The 18,839-nt window shown below is 47.2% G+C and overlaps 1 protein-coding gene across 3 annotated transcripts in view; it reads right to left on the reverse strand.

The window, feature by feature from the left end:
* The window catches only part of lipeb (lipase, hormone-sensitive b), a 35,762-nt gene that overhangs the window by 15,419 nt on the left and 1,504 nt on the right, over positions 1-18,839 (reverse strand). The window contains exons 1-7 of one of the 3 annotated variants that reach the window (XM_062538972.1): positions 17,696-18,176; positions 9,338-9,579; positions 7,482-7,766; positions 6,069-6,159; positions 4,948-5,093; positions 3,991-4,176; positions 2,599-2,751 (exon numbers count right to left, since the gene is read on the reverse strand). In XM_062538972.1, the coding sequence (XP_062394956.1) occupies positions 2,599-2,751; positions 3,991-4,176; positions 4,948-5,093; positions 6,069-6,159; positions 7,482-7,766; positions 9,338-9,579; positions 17,696-17,729 (1,137 nt within the window). In that variant the 5' untranslated portion in view covers positions 17,730-18,176. Of the gene's footprint in view, positions 1-2,598; positions 2,752-3,990; positions 4,177-4,947; positions 5,094-6,068; positions 6,160-7,481; positions 7,767-9,337; positions 9,580-15,309; positions 15,415-17,695; positions 18,177-18,839 lie in introns of those variants that run through there. The other 2 variants (XM_062538970.1, XM_062538973.1) reach the window with 2 other exon arrangements.

Below are 18,839 nucleotides of genomic sequence, written 5' to 3' on the forward strand. Positions count from 1 at the left end.
AGGTGTCGCTCTGAACTCGACGTGGCAGCGCGCTCACCGCGAGTCTGCTGCATCCATATCAAACAAGATGTTCTACACGAGCGGCGGCTCATTTGTTTAAAGCTTAGGAGAATCTGTCTCAATTCCCCCCCCCCCCCCCCCCACACACACACATCCCCGCTGGGGTTTTAATATCAGTCGTTAGGTAGCTTGGCTACGGCGCCACAGCTGCACTGTGTAATGAATGCCACTCACTACGACACACACATACACACACACACGCTGCAGTGCGCTCAGCAGTCTGTATATTCTCCGTCCCTTACAGTCGACTCCCCCCTTCCTCCTGCGGGAAACTCTCCGTTTTATTCTCCTCACCTTTCTCTATTCTCCTTTAGCTCATTTTTTAACCAACTCTCTGACACACACACACACACACACACACACACACACACACACACACACACACACACACACACACACACACACACACACACACACACACACACACACACACACACACACACACACACACACACACACACACACACACACACACACACACACACACACACGGGACACACACACACACACACACACACACACACACACACACACACACGCACTGACACACACACACACACACACCTCCGGTCTGAAATAAGGGGCCCCTGCTAAGTGCTAATAGCACCCCCGGCTCACAGCTCCAGCACCCTCCTGCTCCATTCCAGTGAGCACTGACGGGGAAAATAGGAGGCAAACTCAGCCCATATGACTCACCGAGAACACCTTTCTACCCCCCCACCCCCCCGTCCCCAGCTCCTTTTCTTCTAGCCCATCATTCCAGATTTTTCTCTTCTGGCCAATCAACACAGATTTTCTTTTTCTCTTTCTTCCTAGTATCTCTCTCACTCTCGCTCTCATTCTCTCTCTGACTCGCTCTTCTCTCCTCTCTTCATCTCTCTCTGTTTTTTCAGCCTCTCTTTGTCTCTCTCTGTCTCCCTCTCCCTCTCTACCCATCTTCTGTTTGTTTTAGTTGGTGGGCAGGAAGTGATGCGTGTTGACAAGCGTCGCGGGCGATCGGCGGCCGTGTCACTCAGGGGGGCTGTGGCTGAGTGCAGAGGAGGCCAGGAGGGAGTGCAGGAGCGGGGACACACCGGCGAGGAAGAGGAGGGACCGGCCGGGGAGGAAGAGCAGAGCCAAAAGGGTGGCAGCAAAAGAGGCCAGTTCACACGAAAAGGACACAGGGATCGGAAGGCACTCCAGGGGTGCCTCTCGAACTCTCTCCTCGGTCCTCCATGCTCGTTCCCACTGATCTATAACTAACACTGGATAGACTATCCCATTGTTGCCGCCCCATCATTCTTTATCTAGATCAGTGAGGACGAGGACCGAGGAAGGAAGGGAGGATGTATAAAAGACGAATGAGAGGCACTCCAGGATGGACTGGGCAGTCCGCTGCCATTGAAATGGAGTCGAACATGCAGCTTAAAACCAATTAAAGAGTGGACTTTATGGCATGTGCTACAGATCTGCTTCCTGGTGTTACGTCCAAATGGAGCAGAGGAATGGAGAGAGTCTGTGCAGGGCCAACGTCACTCTAACGTCACTCTAAAGCTACTGTAACATTACTCTCTCCATATGACGGCACGTTCAAACGGGGTTTCCTTGGTGAATTTGTGTCACTTTCCTTCCTTTCCTATGCAGTATTTTAATGCACAGACTAGTAGTTGTAATTCTTATATGTCTGCAGGTTTATTTACTCTATGATACTTCTGAAGGCCTGTCTTACAGGTTGACAATACATTGCACACTTCTTGATATGTGTTATTTCTCCACTGGCTGTGGACAAGACTCCAAGATCCATTCAGCTTCTCCTCTACTAGACAAAACATCAGCTCTCAGAGAAGGCCCCCCGAACATAGAATGCTGGGAAATGTAGTGCGCTGTCTGGCATATGAGGAAGTGGATCTGGCCGGGCCAGGGTGCCTCTGACCAGTTTGGGCGAGAGACAGAGAGAGACAAAGTCAGAGCCATCAGTTATCCCCCCCTCCTGAGCGTGGCGAGATCAATGGCTCGCGGAGGGGGGAGTGACACCAGTTCACGGCCCACGAACAGTAATTACTCCTCCCTGTTCACAGACTGAGAGCGAGAGAGAGGGTGTGAGAGAGAGTGAGCGAGCGAGAGAGAGAGCGATAGAGCGAGAGAGAGAGAGAGCGCAAGAGAGAGAGAGAGGAGGAGTACAGGGCGAGGCATTAGCTCTTAATGGAGACACGAGAAGAGTCCTCAGAGACGAGTGAGAAAAAGAGGGAGGGAGGGAGGGAGGGAGGGCAGCAGGGCGTGGCAAGGGAAATGATAAATGTGCATCAGAGTGCCATGTGTCAACAGGAGGGGATGGAGGGATGAGGAAGAGAGGAGAGCAGAAAGAAGACAGAGGGGAGGACAAGCAGGAAGGAGGAACACTGGAGACGGTCCAAACGTCCAGAAGGACGGGAGAGGAGCACATCATCATGCTGAGGCAGTGGGCAGAGGTCGGGGCAGGGCAGACCCCCTTAGGATGAGGAAAAAGGATGAGGTGTGTGTGTGTGTGTGTGTGTGTGTGTAGAGAAGGGATCCACAAACCTCGTGAGATTTGGAGGTCTGGGCCACGAAGCCTCCGCCATGGTAGTGGACCAGGAGCCATGGGGAGGGGGGGCTGCGTTTGGTCTTCATGCCCAGCGACAGAGACATGCCACCCCCCTCCGATCGAGAAATGGCCAGCAGCTCCTCGCTATCCTGGAGCGCAGAAGACAAACACACACAGAAGCAGTTACAACGGAGAACAACTGGACTAATTGGTCGTTTCATAATTAAAGCAATCAACTGAGCAGTACGACCAACTAACAGACAAACAAACAAACCAAAAAAAAAACAAAGCCAACACAAGTGCTGTTTCTCCACAGAGGAAGTGGAACTACAAAGGGCTGTTTTGTAACTCTTTCAAGAGGCGCTTTGCCTCTGAAGAGAGACGCTATTGGCAGGTCTTTGTTCCACTGCGCTGTCCCAGCTCAATACACCCCCATTCACAGGCTCACGGAGAGCAGCGCAGCAGACAACCAGCGCAGTATGGAGAGACGCAGAGAGAGGGAGGGAAACAGAGAGACAGAGAGAAAGAAAGAAAGTAAGAGAGAGAGACAGGGAGAGAGAGAGACAGGCAGAGGGAGAGAAACAAAGAAAAGAAAGTGTGAGTGAGAGAGAGAGAGAAAAAAAGAAAGTACGTAAGAGAGAGAGAGAGAGAGACCGGCAGAGGGAGAGAAAGAAGGAAAGGTAGTGTGAGCGAGAGATAGAGAGAGAGAGCAAGCGAGAGAGAGCGAGAGAGAGAGCGAGAGAGAGAGCGAGAGAGAGAGATCCAATGAAAGAAGAAAAGAGAGCAAGAAAGAGAGGGAGATGAGTGAAAGCATGATGGATTAAAGGAGCTTACATGCTCTAAATGAAAGGAGACTCTGCCAAGGCTTCCCCTCCAAAGCCTGTTTGCATACGGCCTGGTGCTTTAATGCATGCATCTACACATGGCCTCATAAACAGACACAGGCTGTCAGAGGAGCGCAGAGAAATCACCCTTTTATAAGGCACCCTGCTTCACACAATCAGGTCAGGAATACACTGGCACCAGCCCTCACAGCCAGAGCCGTGTGTGTGAGTGGGGAGCTGAGGCTTAGTTGAGTAACGCATAGACGTCTCTAGTCAGGAGGAGGAGATGCTACAGTTTCAACTCGAATGAAGATGCAGCTTCCAGGATGCCTGCTTCATGCTTGCAAGGTCACTACTTAATACAGTATGGTGCACCATATATTGAGTCAACACTATTTAATTATACAACATACAGTATAGGTGAATACAGGCTACAGTAAGTGAGTTTATGTGTGTGTGTGCGTGTGTCTATCTGTGACTGTAGACCTGCGAACACACAACACACAACAACACACAACACACAACACACAACAACACACAACACACAACACACACAGTCCTCACCTGTCCTTCCCGCAACTCGCAGGAGATGAGCCTCATCTGGACGGGGGCGGGGCCGATGTGGGCCGTGGGCGGGGCGATGGTGACCGAGCGCTTGGGGTCGGCGGCCAGCGGGAGGTCAAAGGCCACCGGGGGCACCAGCAGCATGCGGTTGACCTTCACCTGCACCGAGGTGATGCTGGCCAGACTCTGGAGCGGGCGAGGGAAGCACACCAGCACACTCAGCGATAAACATTCATGCCGAGGCACGCAAAGCACATGCCGGAATATAAATAGCCTCCAGACAAAACAAAGATGTATACATAAATATGCAAAAGGCATATATTTACTCAGTTCATTAAAAATATATGACCGCGCTTGTCCTGAAGCATAGTTAGAGGCAGAGCCGAGGGTTTCTGGATAGGTAATAATGGGAGAGATCTGCCAGAGTCGCCGCAAGAGGAATAACCGGCAGTTGTGTGCAAAGACTTAATTTTGAGAAACATCTGTAGGAGTTTTAATTACTGTGAACAGTCATATGTATGTCTGCATGTCTGTAGGTCTGTATGTTTCTATGGATGTTCTCCATATAATATATATCTTTTTTCTAATCTGTAAATAAAGTATGCCTAGTATATAGGGTATTGTAAATTGTAAATACTGTAAATACTGTGTGCAAATGACAACCAGACACACACAGTTTCAATCCACATGTTGCTTTTCGCTATGGTAATCTTTTCCTTTTCTAGGATCTCATAGCGCACCTTTAAGCACGGTTTCATTTAAATGGATGAGCCACCTCTGATGGATGCATACATAGTATTCTTAACTCTAAAACAGTGCCTGTAAGTGTCAACAACAGAGCCATGAAGTCACTTAAAGCTCTCGAGCCAGCCTACAACGTTCTCTCAGCGAGAGAGAAAGAGAGATAGAGACAGAGAGGGAGAGAGAGAGAGAGAGTCAGAGGTGTTCGAGTCTCACCGCGAGGATCTCCGTCTCAGTGATGTTCCAGAAGGATTTCCAGAAGTGCACGTCTAGGTTCTGTGTGATGCGCTCGTACTCGGAACCCCGTAGCTCAGGGTCAATGGCATATTTCCCTGAGGTAAACAACGAACTGGCAGCAACTCCTGAGAAAGAGAGAAAGAGAAAGAGAGAGAGAAAGAGAGAGAGAGAGAGAGAGAGAGAGAGAGAGAGAATCATAAAGTTGGCTTAATTCAAAATACAATGGGATTCCTTGTAGCGGACCGTCATCCAGCCAAAGGGGGGGGGGGGACTGGACACCACAGAGGACACTAAAAGGTCTGGTAACCATGATGAGACTCAACTGCATGAGGCACCTGAAACCCACTCAATAGAACACACTCCGCATCTCCAGATGCAGAACCCACCTGAGGCAGGTGGTCTCAGGTGGGGGGCAGAAACCAGACTGGAGGGAGAGGGAGGAAATATGGGGGTGCAATACAAATCCCCACTCACACACACACACACACACACACCCAGTGACAGACTGGGAGAGGAGGGGAAGGGGGAGAGCATGGACTCACCGTATGGTGCAATGCCTCCTGCCTCCTCTAGAGAGCAGCACAGAGCACAAGACACAAGGTTAGGTGGCTTGTCAGTGTGGTCACTCATGTGTACAGTACACAGGGTGTGTACCGTCTAACATGGGGACTACATATGGAAGATTATTTTTGTGTCATACAAGCTATACTGGTCGCTCATGTAGTGTTCAGTGTCTTGTCAACATTCATTGTTTATTTAATGAGAGGACTGTTTATACAATGTACATGGACAGTCGTTGATTTGTGGTATTACCGTAGCAACATGGAATTCAAGTACATGTTAGTCACATTTGGGGATTTGAGAGAACATCACTTACTCTTGGAAGGCCAATACAATGGCAGTCTTTCTTCAACAGTGCCTTGAAATGGCCTGTCCACACACATAGACAATCACACACAAACACACATACACTCTCACACTGACAGACACAAACACACACACACACACACACACACACACACACACACACACACAAAGACACATAAGGAGATTCAGACAAGGACACACACAGACAGACACAGAGATACAAATAAACGCACCTATGCCTGACTGATGCTTTCTGTAGTTCTCGGAAAAGGCCACCAATCCAATGGCCATGGTCTGGAGATAGGGCCGGATGGCTGGGGTAAACTGCAGACGGATAAAGAGATGAGAGGAAGAAAAGAAAGAGAAAAGAGAAGAGAGAGAGATAGAGAGAGAGAGAGAGAGAGAGAGAGAGAGAGAGAGAGAGAGAGAGAGAAGAGGGATGAGAAGAATGGGAGAAGGCCATTGGGAGGGATGAAGAGAAGACCATTTCTGAACATGAGGCACACAGTACTGCATAGGAAGCAGGGATGGATATGTTGGTACTATGTGAACATGGCTGGATGTCAGACACAAAATAAAGCTCATTTCCACCGATGGGGGCATACTGTGGGAGGTACGCTGTGGGCACTACAACCACTAAAAGGGAAGTTCCCTTGGTTATTTAAAGAACCATGCATGTGAGTGTGTGTGTGTGTGTGTGTGTGTGTACACCTGTTGGTTGTGGTGCTTCCTTTTCCTGTGCTAGACCAGAGCCACAGCCACAGCTGGGGTGCAAATCGCCGCCCTGAACTCAGGTTTTAGCCCTCGACTCCAACCAGTGGAGCTGTGTGTGTGTTTGTGTAACCTATTCACCCCTATGGGAGCCTCCTCCATCTCCAGTGTGCAGCGCTCCTCTTTCCGCTTTTCTTCCTCCTTTGTTTTTTTACGGTCTGGAATTTACCTCAAGTATGTTGATGTTTTATTTTCCTTTTATTTTTTTTACTTTTTGCGTATTTCAGACAGATTGAATTCTATTGAAATGAGGCGTTTTGCATGTGAAAAAAAACAATGACTCACTCTCTCAGGCATACACACACACACACACACAGACACACACAAAGTAAAAGTAATTATGAATCTATCTACTGACAGATTCATAGATTACCAGAGACACCATCTAAGGCATACTGTTCACACGATAGCGTCCTCGGCTCCTCTCAACAGTGTGTATAATTCAGAAGGCCTCTGAGTGAATAGTGAGCAGTGGCTCGCTCGGCATCCCATCCATATCAAAACGGCGCATCGGATCTTCTGATCAGGCTCCTAGGCAGCGCCCACAGAGGACGTTGTTATGCAAAGAGGCTCTCTGCCCTCCCTCTCTCTTGCCGTTGCTCTTTGTCTGTACTTACTCTCCAATTCCCTTCTCCTCTGACACAGACACACATATGCACACAGACACTCCACTCAGCGCACACACACACACACACATAACCACACACACACTGCCTTCTGTTTCCTTTTTCGTCTCCATTTTATGTGTCGTAGCTAATTATGCAGAATAGTAAACACACATGCACACTCATAATCGCACTCGACTTGACACACACACACACACACACACACACACACACACACACTCGACTTAAGACACACACACACACACACACCTGAAAGCCGAGGCATCGGCCGTAGAAGCAGCCCTTGTGCATGGAGGCGTACTCGCGCATGAAGCTCTGGCTGAGGCCGCTCTCCTCCTGGAAGAAGAGGTTGCCGTGGCTGTTGTCGTGCAGCAGCCGCTGCGCCAGGTAGAGCAGGGCCCGCAGCTGGCACAGCGCGTTGCTGTAGGCCTCCATCTCGCTGGCGTTGTGCGCCACCCGGAAGAAGATGCTCCGCCGGCTGGTGCTGATGTAGCGGCCTTTGTGCACGATGTGGAGGAGGCAGCAGCGCACCAACTGGAGGGGGGGGGGGGGGGGTAGAGGGACATTCTGTGAACAATTTCACAACACTTTTCTCCCCCACCTATGATGACATTTTCAAGTGAAATCCTGCAGGTACATTAAAAAAAAAAAATAAACGGTGCCCACCAGTCAAAATGGCACTTTCACAGGGATTTTCGATTTCCTGTGCTCGAAAAGAAATATAACTGACTTATGGGGAACTTTTCTTCCCTCGTAAGGCAATACGCCGGGTGGTTAACTTTGGCATCAGAATACACACAAAGCCATTTACACACACACACACAGTTTGCAGACGATCAGGAAGTAAACATGGTTGGCGGGAGCCCTTGGGTAAGTATTCTTGAAGGAGCACATGCCACCAGGAAAGGAGCAGAACAGCCCCCTCAGGACCACTTGGAGTCTCACACAGGCATTCACAAAGGGACTACAGGACTCATGATGCAACTCAAAACACACACAGTGAAAGAGTGAGGGGGCTAGCGAGAGAGAGAGAGAGAGAGAGAGAGAGAGAGAGAGAGAGAGAGAGAGAGAGAGAGAGAGAGAGAGAGAGAGAAACTCCTATGTGAAGTCGAAAAACTCCTGTGTGAAGTCGGCTCAATTATCCAGGTGGAAGAGACACACTCAGAGAAAAGACAGCACTTGCTAGACTGCAAATGACAGCATGCTGCTTGCTATGCTGAACTGACAATTGGGAGAAAAAACAATTTCAATGTTTTTATGGCATTGTAGAGAAGAATTTATATTTTATTTGACCTTAGGAACATAACCAACAAATGGACAACTGCATGATTTCAATGCACTGCCAAAATGAATGTTTGCTTGCATTGCAAGACGAAGTCTCTCATCTCAACTACTTATGTGTCTACCATACAATAGACAGGAGTCTGTAGTGAACCACTACACTAAACACCTCAGGCTTGGTAATGGTGGGAAGGCCGGGCCAGAATATTGCTACTCTAGAGCAACGCTACGGGGTACACTTGGCTTGACAAGGACTCAACGGCCTTGTGCATGGGACCCAGCATGTGTGCAACGCATGCACCTGTAAGTGATGAACACGTTAACCCTAGGAGCCCTAGACCATCTTAAGGGCATTCTCATTACCTTTAGACCTTTAGTTAAAAGAGTCAGAGTCAGAGTCAGGCCAGGCTACCCAGGTTTGCCACAATATCATTTATTAATAGTTGCATTGATTCATGAGTGAATCAATTTACAGAAATATGTGGTGTGTGCCTTACAGAAATAAATGCCATTTTTTATCTAATGATGAAATTACCTTTCTGCGCTCCATATCTCTGACACGAGCTGATCTGGCCTGACTTGACCCAAGCTTGTAGGTTAGCCTGTGTGTGCTGCGCACTCATGATGATTCTCTACAACAACTTCTTACTGCATTGCAATGAACAAAGTACAGCATTTATAATGGCAAGGTCAAATATGAATATTCTGCCACTCCAGGGGAGGCCTAAAGTCGCCGAGATACCCGAAACTGCATTAGATACCTAATGATGAATGATAGATGAACACGCGCGTGTCTGCGGGAACAAACGTGGCCGGAGACACACCTTGACGAGTGAGCGGTAGCCGTTGGCGGGGATGTGGGGGTCGAAGTCGAAGTGGTGGTAGATGGCGGCGAAGCCGGACACGACGGGCTCCAGGCTGCGCGCGTGCTCCTGGATGGTGGTCATGGCGTCCACCAGCTGCCGCACCGCCCCCCCGGCGGCGCCCTTGGGGTTGGAGGAGAAGAAGGTGGCGTTCTCCTCACAGACGTCATACACGGCCGCAAACACCGCCTTGGTGTCCATCACTGAGAGAGAGAGAGAGAGAGAGGGAGGGAGGGAGGGAGAGAGGGAGAGAGAGAGAGAGAATGGCAGAGTTGGGAACAGAGGGAGAAAGTGAGCGATCAGATGTAGCGTGTAGGTTAGTGGGACAGGGCTTCTCTACTTGTCCGAATCACTTATTTGTCCCATTTGTCAAAAAGGTTTCCACCAAGCCGTCTACAGCTGAGGGAATGCACTGTATTTGTTTTCTTTTGCCACAAACAGCTGTTTGACTTAAAGATGATAGAATGGATTAATAGAGTATTAGATCTTGTGCTTGTGGAAGGCATGCAACATAGAAGACATGCAACTCAAAAAAAAAAACAGCTAAGATGCTATGCAAGCCCACCAATCCTATAATTATGCTAGGGAATAAAACAGCCCATTATAGGCCCAAATCTAGCATGGAACATGTGTAGGGAGGCGGTGATCAGATCAGAGAGATGGTTTGTGTCCTAGTCTGTGTTTGGAGTCACACTCAGTCACGATTCGCCCGTTTGTAGTGCCAGTGTCAACATGTGCACATGAAGGGGGGAAACAACCATGTTTCAGGTTCACACAGACACAGAGACATCTGACTGGGTCACTGAAAAAAAAAAAAACTCTTACTAAACCCACACACAAAAAAATAACACACACACACACAAACACCTCTAGAACAACACAAGCTTAAACCAGAGCCACTAGGGACATCATGTTGGCAGTGGAGGTCCATTAGTTCGGTCCAGAATGCATTGCCCCATCACTTGAGTACAAGCACACAGGTCGTCTGGTCTGGATTTCATCATCAAGTCCACACTTCTTTTTTTTAAAAAATACCACAAATAGTAATAAAAAAAGTGTGTGTGTATGTGAGAAAGAAAGGCAGAAAAAAAGAGGTGTGTGTGTGTGTGTGTGTGTGTGTGTGAGAGAGAGAGTGTGTTTCCACTCCTGCTGTTATTGCTTGAGAGCAGACCCATCTTGTGACATCTGGGCAGCTGCAGTTGCCCCCCCTTGCTTTTCCTCTTCTCCTTCCCTCTCGCTCTCTCTCTGGCTCACTTCCTCCTCCCCGAGAGTCTCTCTCCACTTTCGTCTCTGCGCTCCCTCCCTCTCTCAAACACTCTGCGTTCCACTACTGTGATCAGACAGGCACTGCTGCTGCTTTCTATTTCAACACTCCACGGAGGGAGAGACACAGAGAGAGAGAGAGAGAGAGAGAGAGAGAGAGAGAGAGAGAGAACAAGAGAGAAAGAGTCTTCATCAAAACAAAAGCTTGCTGCGTTCCCACACGTACACCCACCCAATATGACTCAGCTCACACACCTCCATCTGGACTGTGTGTGTGTGTGTGTGTGTGTGTGTGTGTGTGTGTGTGTGTGTGTGTGTGTGTGTGTGTGTGTGTGTGTGTGTGTGTGTGTGTGTGTGTGTGTGTGCGTGCGTGTGCGTGTGCGTGTGCGTGCGTGTGTGTGCGCGCGCCCACCCCTACTTTTCTCCCTTTGGTCACAGTCACTGTTGCTCAGTTGCGATTTCATCACTTCAGCGGCTCGTGATCTGCTGGTCTGGCTGCTGCCACCGCTAACATCTGTGGAGAAGTGCGTCATTCTGCTCCACACGCCCTCTCCTCCTCCTGCACTTTGCCCTAAATACCCCCGCACTCTACGCCCTTGCCCCTCCAGCCCAGCCCAGCCCTGACACCACCACCCTCCAGCTGTGCTTCTCCTCAAGTTGTTTTTCCTCTCCTACAGCCCCCCCCCCCCCTTCTCCGCACATCGTGTCTTCCCATGATGCATCATTCTCCCTGGAGGGCCCCGTCCCCAGCCATCACTGGCGAGAGGTTGTTGATATCTTTTGCCTCTCTCTCAGTTAACTAGAGACAAAACAAGAGGCTGAAAAATGCTATGCTGCAAAATCCTATGTGGGTACATCGGTGTGTGTGTGTGTGTGTGCGTGCGTGTGTGCGTGTGGCAGGAGCGGGTACTTGTATGAGGCTTTCCACAAGGCACTATTCAGCTACACACTGTATGTAACAGGTAAATTACTTTGACAGGGCAACCTCCTTTGGAACTGAATAATGTCTGAGCACAACAGACAGCATGTATTTGTGTGTGTGTGTGTGTGTGTGTGTGTGTGTGTGTTGCATTGTCTGTGCTGATCTGTCAGCTGCTGCTAATGTCTATTTACAGATGAGTATGGAGTGGCCACGGTGAGCCATCAGAGGGGATTCCATTAAAACTCACTGACCCTACAGGCCTCCCAAACTCCACACATTTCATCACCACATCCAATACTCTCGTGCATTATAAGATTAGTCTACTGCAAACACGATCACTCAGAAGAGCTAATGGCGAAAGACAAAAAGACACAGTGAGAATGAGAAAGAGAGAAAGAGAGAGAGAAAGAGAGAGAGAGAGAGAGAGAGAAAGAAAGAGTGTAAACTGAACTGGTGTGGGTTTAGAAACAGAAAGGAGTAATTTAGTCATTAACGCTCGCTGAAAAACAAAATAAGACTAAATCCTTAAAACATGCGAGTGCATGTCTTTGCATTACTCTATGCCTTCACGTGTGCCAGCATGTGTGTGCAGGAAAATGAAAAGCTGCCCACACTAACAAGAGTAATAATCAGATTTAGTCACGCTCAGACGGCAACACAGCAGTTTCCAATAGGAGGTTGAGGACATTTTCAAGGCTTACCAATGTAGCCACATACTGTAAGCAGTGTCGCTTTGTTCCAAGACCACAAAAAAATAAACAGCTTATTCTACCAGACTACTAACGTAACCCTATCCAAGTGGACAACTCGATGCTGGAAAGGTTTTTAGGTGAAGATAGGCTATTTTTTGACTGCTGTTATACGTTGCACCTGTGCAGATATGCTAGGATTTTACAAACGTCAGTCAGAATGTCAGCTAGACAGGGGCATTAAACCAGCTTGTGAGAAGCTTCTGGTGGAGTTGTATGTCTGGTGTCTCATGAAAATCTTCACTAATCTGCTCAGCTACAGATGATGAGAATTTTACCAGAGCCAGTGCCATCAATCACTAGTTGGCAAAAGTTGCTGTAAATAGACCCTGTGACTTAAGAGCCGTCACACAATTAGTAGTGGATGGACGCACACACAGAGACATATGCACATGTACAGGCTGTAAAACCTACAGAACCCCACAGAAAGCGCCACAAGGCAGTATGATCATGAGACAGCCATCTAGATAAAGAGCTTTGCCTACACTTGACCACACCCTCACGTACAGGAGATTGTGGGTGCTGTGAGGATTACCAACACCTTTCAGGAAAGAGGGGGGGGGCTGCACAACACACCCACGTGTCCCTGCTAAACCAACCCCCCCCCCCCCCCCCCCCCATCTCTGCGTCTACCTGATCCCTTTACACAACCAGCCTACTGGCAGCTAGAGTACGAGCGCCACTCTAAAATATTCTACCTCGTACACACACCTCTCTCCAGCTAAGTTCATTCCAGGTACTGTAATTTCCCGACTATTAGCCGCGGCTTATACATTGATTTTGCAACATTTCTTCAGCTATGAGGTTAATACACGGGGACAGGCAATATGGTATCAATATGGTTTTGTTTTTTTTAACTTGCATAAAACACTGTCCTGCGGCTTATACTCCATGCGGCTTATATGAGGGAAATTACTGTATTAGGGGTGGAGCCCCCTGTAAACCACCAACAATGACTCACACACGCACACACGCACACGAGAACAGTTGCACAGAGTACAAAGTTCAACAGCAACCCACTAACATCATGGCTAATCGCAAACATCTGATGGAAGGCGTAAAATTAGCTAAATTCTCCATCTACTAACAGGCATGGAAACCCTTTACACACCAACAAGAGCACTGCCTGGCACTGACAATAGTGTTTACTAACTTGCTTTGGGCAATATGGTTGGCGGATGTCTCATGATGAGAAAGCTTTTACGATATTATTGTGGGGTGGTTCATTACTGACCTCAGAACTCTTTTGAAGACAAAAGAGTGCATCTGGGCAGTTCATGGGAATGAACAGCTCTCCATCTATTCTTCACATGACCATCCATAGTATAGATTCCACACCATCTAAATGCAACCTAAAAAGGCAACATTTCGATCTCGCAGGATCGATCAATCAGGCCTGATGAAGATCCTGTGAAATGTTGCCTTTTTAAGACTACAATCAAGTCGATTTTTGGAGCTCACATACAGAGTGCAGATCTTCTACCTCTATATCTCTGACACAAACATATTTTGGATGTGCTCACCACTCCTCCACAAAATGGTGTAGGGACCACAGACATAATACACTTCACACATCAAGTTATAGAGTGAGTATGGAGTATGAACAAACACAAGAGTTTGTTCAGTTCATTTGCACTGATGGGTAGCTCAAAAGACACTATGGGTGTGGCAGTCACAAAGGGATCTGTTTTTTGAAAGGCCCAAAAAATAGGATAGTGGTGAAAAACAACCAATGTAAAAGCATTTGGCTATGAATTTTAATTCTAACTAAATGATAAATGACCGTAAATTAGGCTGACTACTGTGTGATAAGACAAGGCCTTCGTCATCATACAGTAAGACATACAATAGGGCCTACTGTATGTCTTATGATGACGAAGGCCTTGTCTTTGTATCATTGCACTTATCACACAGTAGTCAGCCTAATTTACGGTCATTTATCATTAAGTAGGCAAGGCATATGTTATACTGAAAAATATTTTTTTACAGGAGCGCCAGTCTTTGTGGCTTAGATGCATTATTAACCAATCAAACATTCACTAAGATGACGTGTGACGTGTTTTTGTGTGTGTGGTCATCATGCACCGTGGCCTAACGGTCTTGCACCTCCCAATTTGCATGGCATCTCCACTTCTGTAACCAGAGAACTCCCACACACTGTGCGCCGACACTTCCACCTCCATGCCACGACACAAGGAGTCTGAACGCCCTCTGCCATGTCACCGAAATAACAAAAGCAGCGTGTGCCAGACTTCGCATACCAACCAAAATAGTGCGCTCCGCTACAAACCTCTTGACCAACATTCAAATATGCCAGGGTAGGAACGACAAATGGATTCCAGCGCCCAGAAAAGACAGGCAGGCACACACACACACACACACACACACACACGCACACACGCACACACGCACACACACAATATAAAATCTTCCCAGTGATACTCCAGGAAAGTAGGGGGTCTTATCTAGATGACAGGCAATGTGTAAAGTGTAGCAATGAGCAAAGTCCCTGGCGTATGAACCAAAAGCAAGACCCACTTTCCCCTCACACACCACAATTCTGCAGTCACTGACCACGGACACACACACCAGGGCGCTTGCTCTTGCCACATCAAACATGCACGAGAGGCCATCAATAAATCATCCAATCAAACAGCAAACCCACACATTGCCATCCAACCAGCAAGCCACAGTCACCTGCACCACAATACCATGCAGGCACTCAGAGTCACTAACAGGTTAGACCAGAGACAGACCGCACAAGAGGGAATGAGAGAGAAAGAGAAGGAGGAAGAGTGAGAAGAGAGAGAAAGAGAAAGAATGTGTGAGAGAGAAAAAGTGTACATTAGAACAACTGAAGGAAGAAAAAGAACAGGACAGCACAACAGAGACAGGTCAAGAAGGGGAGGACAGGAGGTATGGACAGGACATCAACGCCATGCACCGCGGAGAAGAGGGAGCACGTCAGCCAAAAGCCTGAGGACCAGAAGTTGCTTTACCCTCAGTGTCGCCACTCATGTTACCGTCCTTGTTCTGAGGCTGTCCCTCCATAGCCAGTCAGAGAGCGCGACCGAATCAGACTCAGCAGAGGAGCGATACACAGGGAGAAAGAGAAAGGAGTGGGGGGTAAATAGGCAAGAAAGAGGAGATGGGCTGTTGTGATTGGACCCTCTCTCCTTCCCTCCCTCCCTCTCTGGATCATGTGAACCATCCTCTTGGTTCCCTTTTGGTCCAGCACTGACTCATGAGGTGGCACTTTTACTCATCTGATCTCTGAGCTTTCTTAACCCCCTACTCCCCCCCAACCTCCAACCCGCACACACACACACACACACACACACACACTTCTCCTTTTGCCCAGAGAAGTCCCTTTCCACAGAGCATGGCCGTTTTACCCACATACCAACAGTCCCTTGTCTTCTCACACACACACTCATGCTTTAACAGTCAAGTACACTGGGTGTTGTTTTGCATGGAAGATCATGGTTGTTGTGATCCAAACTGTCCACGCTTCCTCCCCCAGTCAGGGACAACTCCAGTAACCTTGGCCATCATTGGTTAAAGAGCTGGGGGCTGCCAGTGACCTTCACCCTAATTGGCAGATCACCCTTCACCAGGATTTAACGCAGCACCCACTGACAGAGGAACTCTGGCACGATGTTTATGTACATGGTTGGATTCTCACTATGTGCAGTCTGCATATGTCTCATTTTTATGTGCAGTCTGTGAATGTGTGTGTCATTTGTGTGTGTGTGTGTGTGTGTGTGTGTGTGTGTGTGTGTGTGTGTGTGCCTACACTGTGGTCCACTGATTCTGGGCGGATGCTGTCCTTGTTGTGAGGCTGGTGGTCAGCTCATGCAGGTTCAAAAAAAGCTTTTGGCCCATTTTCTTCATGGCCTGACCCTGGTGTGCTCGGTACTAGACTGGAAAAATCCAAACTCATTCACAAAGTAAACAGTCTGGTGACTCTCGAATGGGAAACGTTTGCAACACTGCGACAGCCCTAACTTTGGTAATGCTGGACCAATAATTTCAATCACATTGATCGAAGATTCCTAACATTACCTCCTACTTAAACTTCACAAACTGACCATAAACAGCATCATCAGTCAGGAAACAATATGGGTCTATCTTTGCGGTAAATAAACGTGAGCATTGTTTGACAATTGCAGGAGTTGCTGCTTCTATTTATGACAATAAGTTTCGGTTTCATCTTCAACTGACATTTTTGTTGTCTGAGAGAAACGGCTATGAACTACGGTGTTCCAGACTAGATCTCCCTGAAAGAAGATCTAGGTAGGCAGGGCCAGGTTAGCTCTGTACTGCTCCTACCACTCCTTTGAGCCTCTCCAAAAGAATGAGATGATTTTCATGGATTGGCAAGTTACAAAGAGTTCTTCAAAATGCATCTGAAAATGGCTAGAACGCAAACAAACAAGAACTACGGTATGTTATGTTGTGAACATCTCCCTAGGGCAAAACTGGTAGGAGTTGTCTGAAAAGGGTGGTTAAGGGATAAATAGACACCCATTCCACTAGAATTCATTGACATTCATTAAGTGGCTGTTAAAGGTATATCCCTGTACACAATGAAAATTATGCTGTTGTGGTGGTGAAAGATTAACAACAGGCAAATCTCCATGGAGCTCTATCTACTGACAAGGTAACGCTTCACGATTCTTGTGAGATGTCTTTGGGTTTACTATTCTTGAAGTTGCATGGCTGATTCTCTCATTAGTGACTCACTATGGCTATGCTGTATGGCTACTGTATGTTAGGTGAACCATTCAAGTTACAAGTGGGTTCGTAAAGTTATATTCAAGGTGAAAATCTTGAATAGTGTACCTTTAAACCATGGTTTCTGCTGGTTTCAATAAATTAAACATTTAAAGCTTTCCAGCTTTCCAGTTGAATCAGTTATCAGATCCAAACTGATCCAGTTTTTACATTGTGATATATCTGTAACACTGAAAACTACAGTCTAAACTGCAAACAAATGAAAGGACCACTGTAGAAGAAGTGTTCAATGAGCATTAACATACTTGAGATCTATCTAAATTAAAAGCATTTAGAATCTAGTATATCATATTGTAGGCCACTTTTAGGCCTACCTTTCATATTGTGGAAACCCAGTAAACAAAATACTTACTGAGACTGTGGGCAGTCAGCTGTGGCTAAGGCTCTAAGCTGCAACATAAACGTATAGCAACTAACTAATAGCCCAACACAGCTCATACTGTACACGTCAAGCCTGGTTTGCTCTACTAAAACACACACACACACACATACACACACACACACACCTACTCTAAATCTGCAGTCTAGCAACCTAAACAAAGCTTGGGAATGCTCAAGAGGGTGACGATTATTTGTTATGTAACTTACCATCCATAAATCCACTGACAAAAGTTAGTTCCATTATTTGTTGGGAGAAGAGACTCTGCAGAGGTGCTGGTGATGGACAGTGTAAAAACACAGGGATGTGTTATAGCGATCATCTACTCTATAGTCTGCAGTCTTCAGGAAACTGCCGAGGCGTCACTGGGCAAACATTGTTAAACTTCTCTTATTTGCAGAGTGATGATGATATTCAAAAGTAATCAAACTACATCATCCATATCGCCAACCCAAATAATAGCCTAAGCCTATTGCACAAAGGTGATATTCTCTGTAGTGCATGTCTGCATAATCTTTTTATTTCTGTACTCTGTAGTCTGTACTAATCCTTCTAAATGCACTTTGACTCTGGTCCCATGGACTGGTGTGGCTTCAGGTTGACATTCTAAGGTGTGTGTGTGTGTGTGTGTGTGTGTGTGTGTGTGTGTGTGTGTGTGTGTGTGTGTGTGTGTGTGTGTGTGTGTGTGTGTGTGTGTGTGTGTGTGTGTGTGTGTGTGTGTGTGTGTGTGTGTGTGTGTGTGTGTGTGTGTGTGTGTGTGTGTGTGTGTGTGTGCGTGTGTGTGTGTGTGTGTGTGTGCGTGTGTGTGCGTGGTGTTGACATTCTGAACTTAGAGTTGCCACTGCATCACAGGCAGCATCAGCAGACAGGAAGGGACAGTTACATACTTTCAGCTATTCAAATTGATTTTTAGTTTCAGATCATGAGAATGTATTTGAATAGATCTCAAGGCCCTTTGCAGCCTGAAGTTGGTCAACACAAGGAAAGAAGTGTTGCACGCAAGTTTTTGAATACATAAACTTCTTTGTAATACATTGAGGGTCACCACACTATGGCTGGATTGTGTATTTACAGCTAAACAAAAAGACCCTACAGCTAGCACAGATATCATCATCAGAGGGAATATCAAAATCAAAATCAATTAACATCTTGTGAAAGTGAATGTGACAATGTTTCCAGAAAGTGATGTAGGATGTGGGATCTTCCTACATTGTGTTTAAGCCAGCATGGGATAAAGCAGTTTTGTGGTGTTGCAATCCACTCATACAGTTAATGTAAAGCCCTTGTCTAGAGCAGAGGTTTGGAAGAAACCTGTATATTAATTACTTTCATTCATTTGGCTGATGCTTTTAC

Source organism: Sardina pilchardus, chromosome 6 (assembly GCF_963854185.1).
Source record: "Sardina pilchardus chromosome 6, fSarPil1.1, whole genome shotgun sequence".
Lineage (NCBI taxonomy): Eukaryota > Metazoa > Chordata > Actinopteri > Clupeiformes > Clupeidae > Sardina > Sardina pilchardus.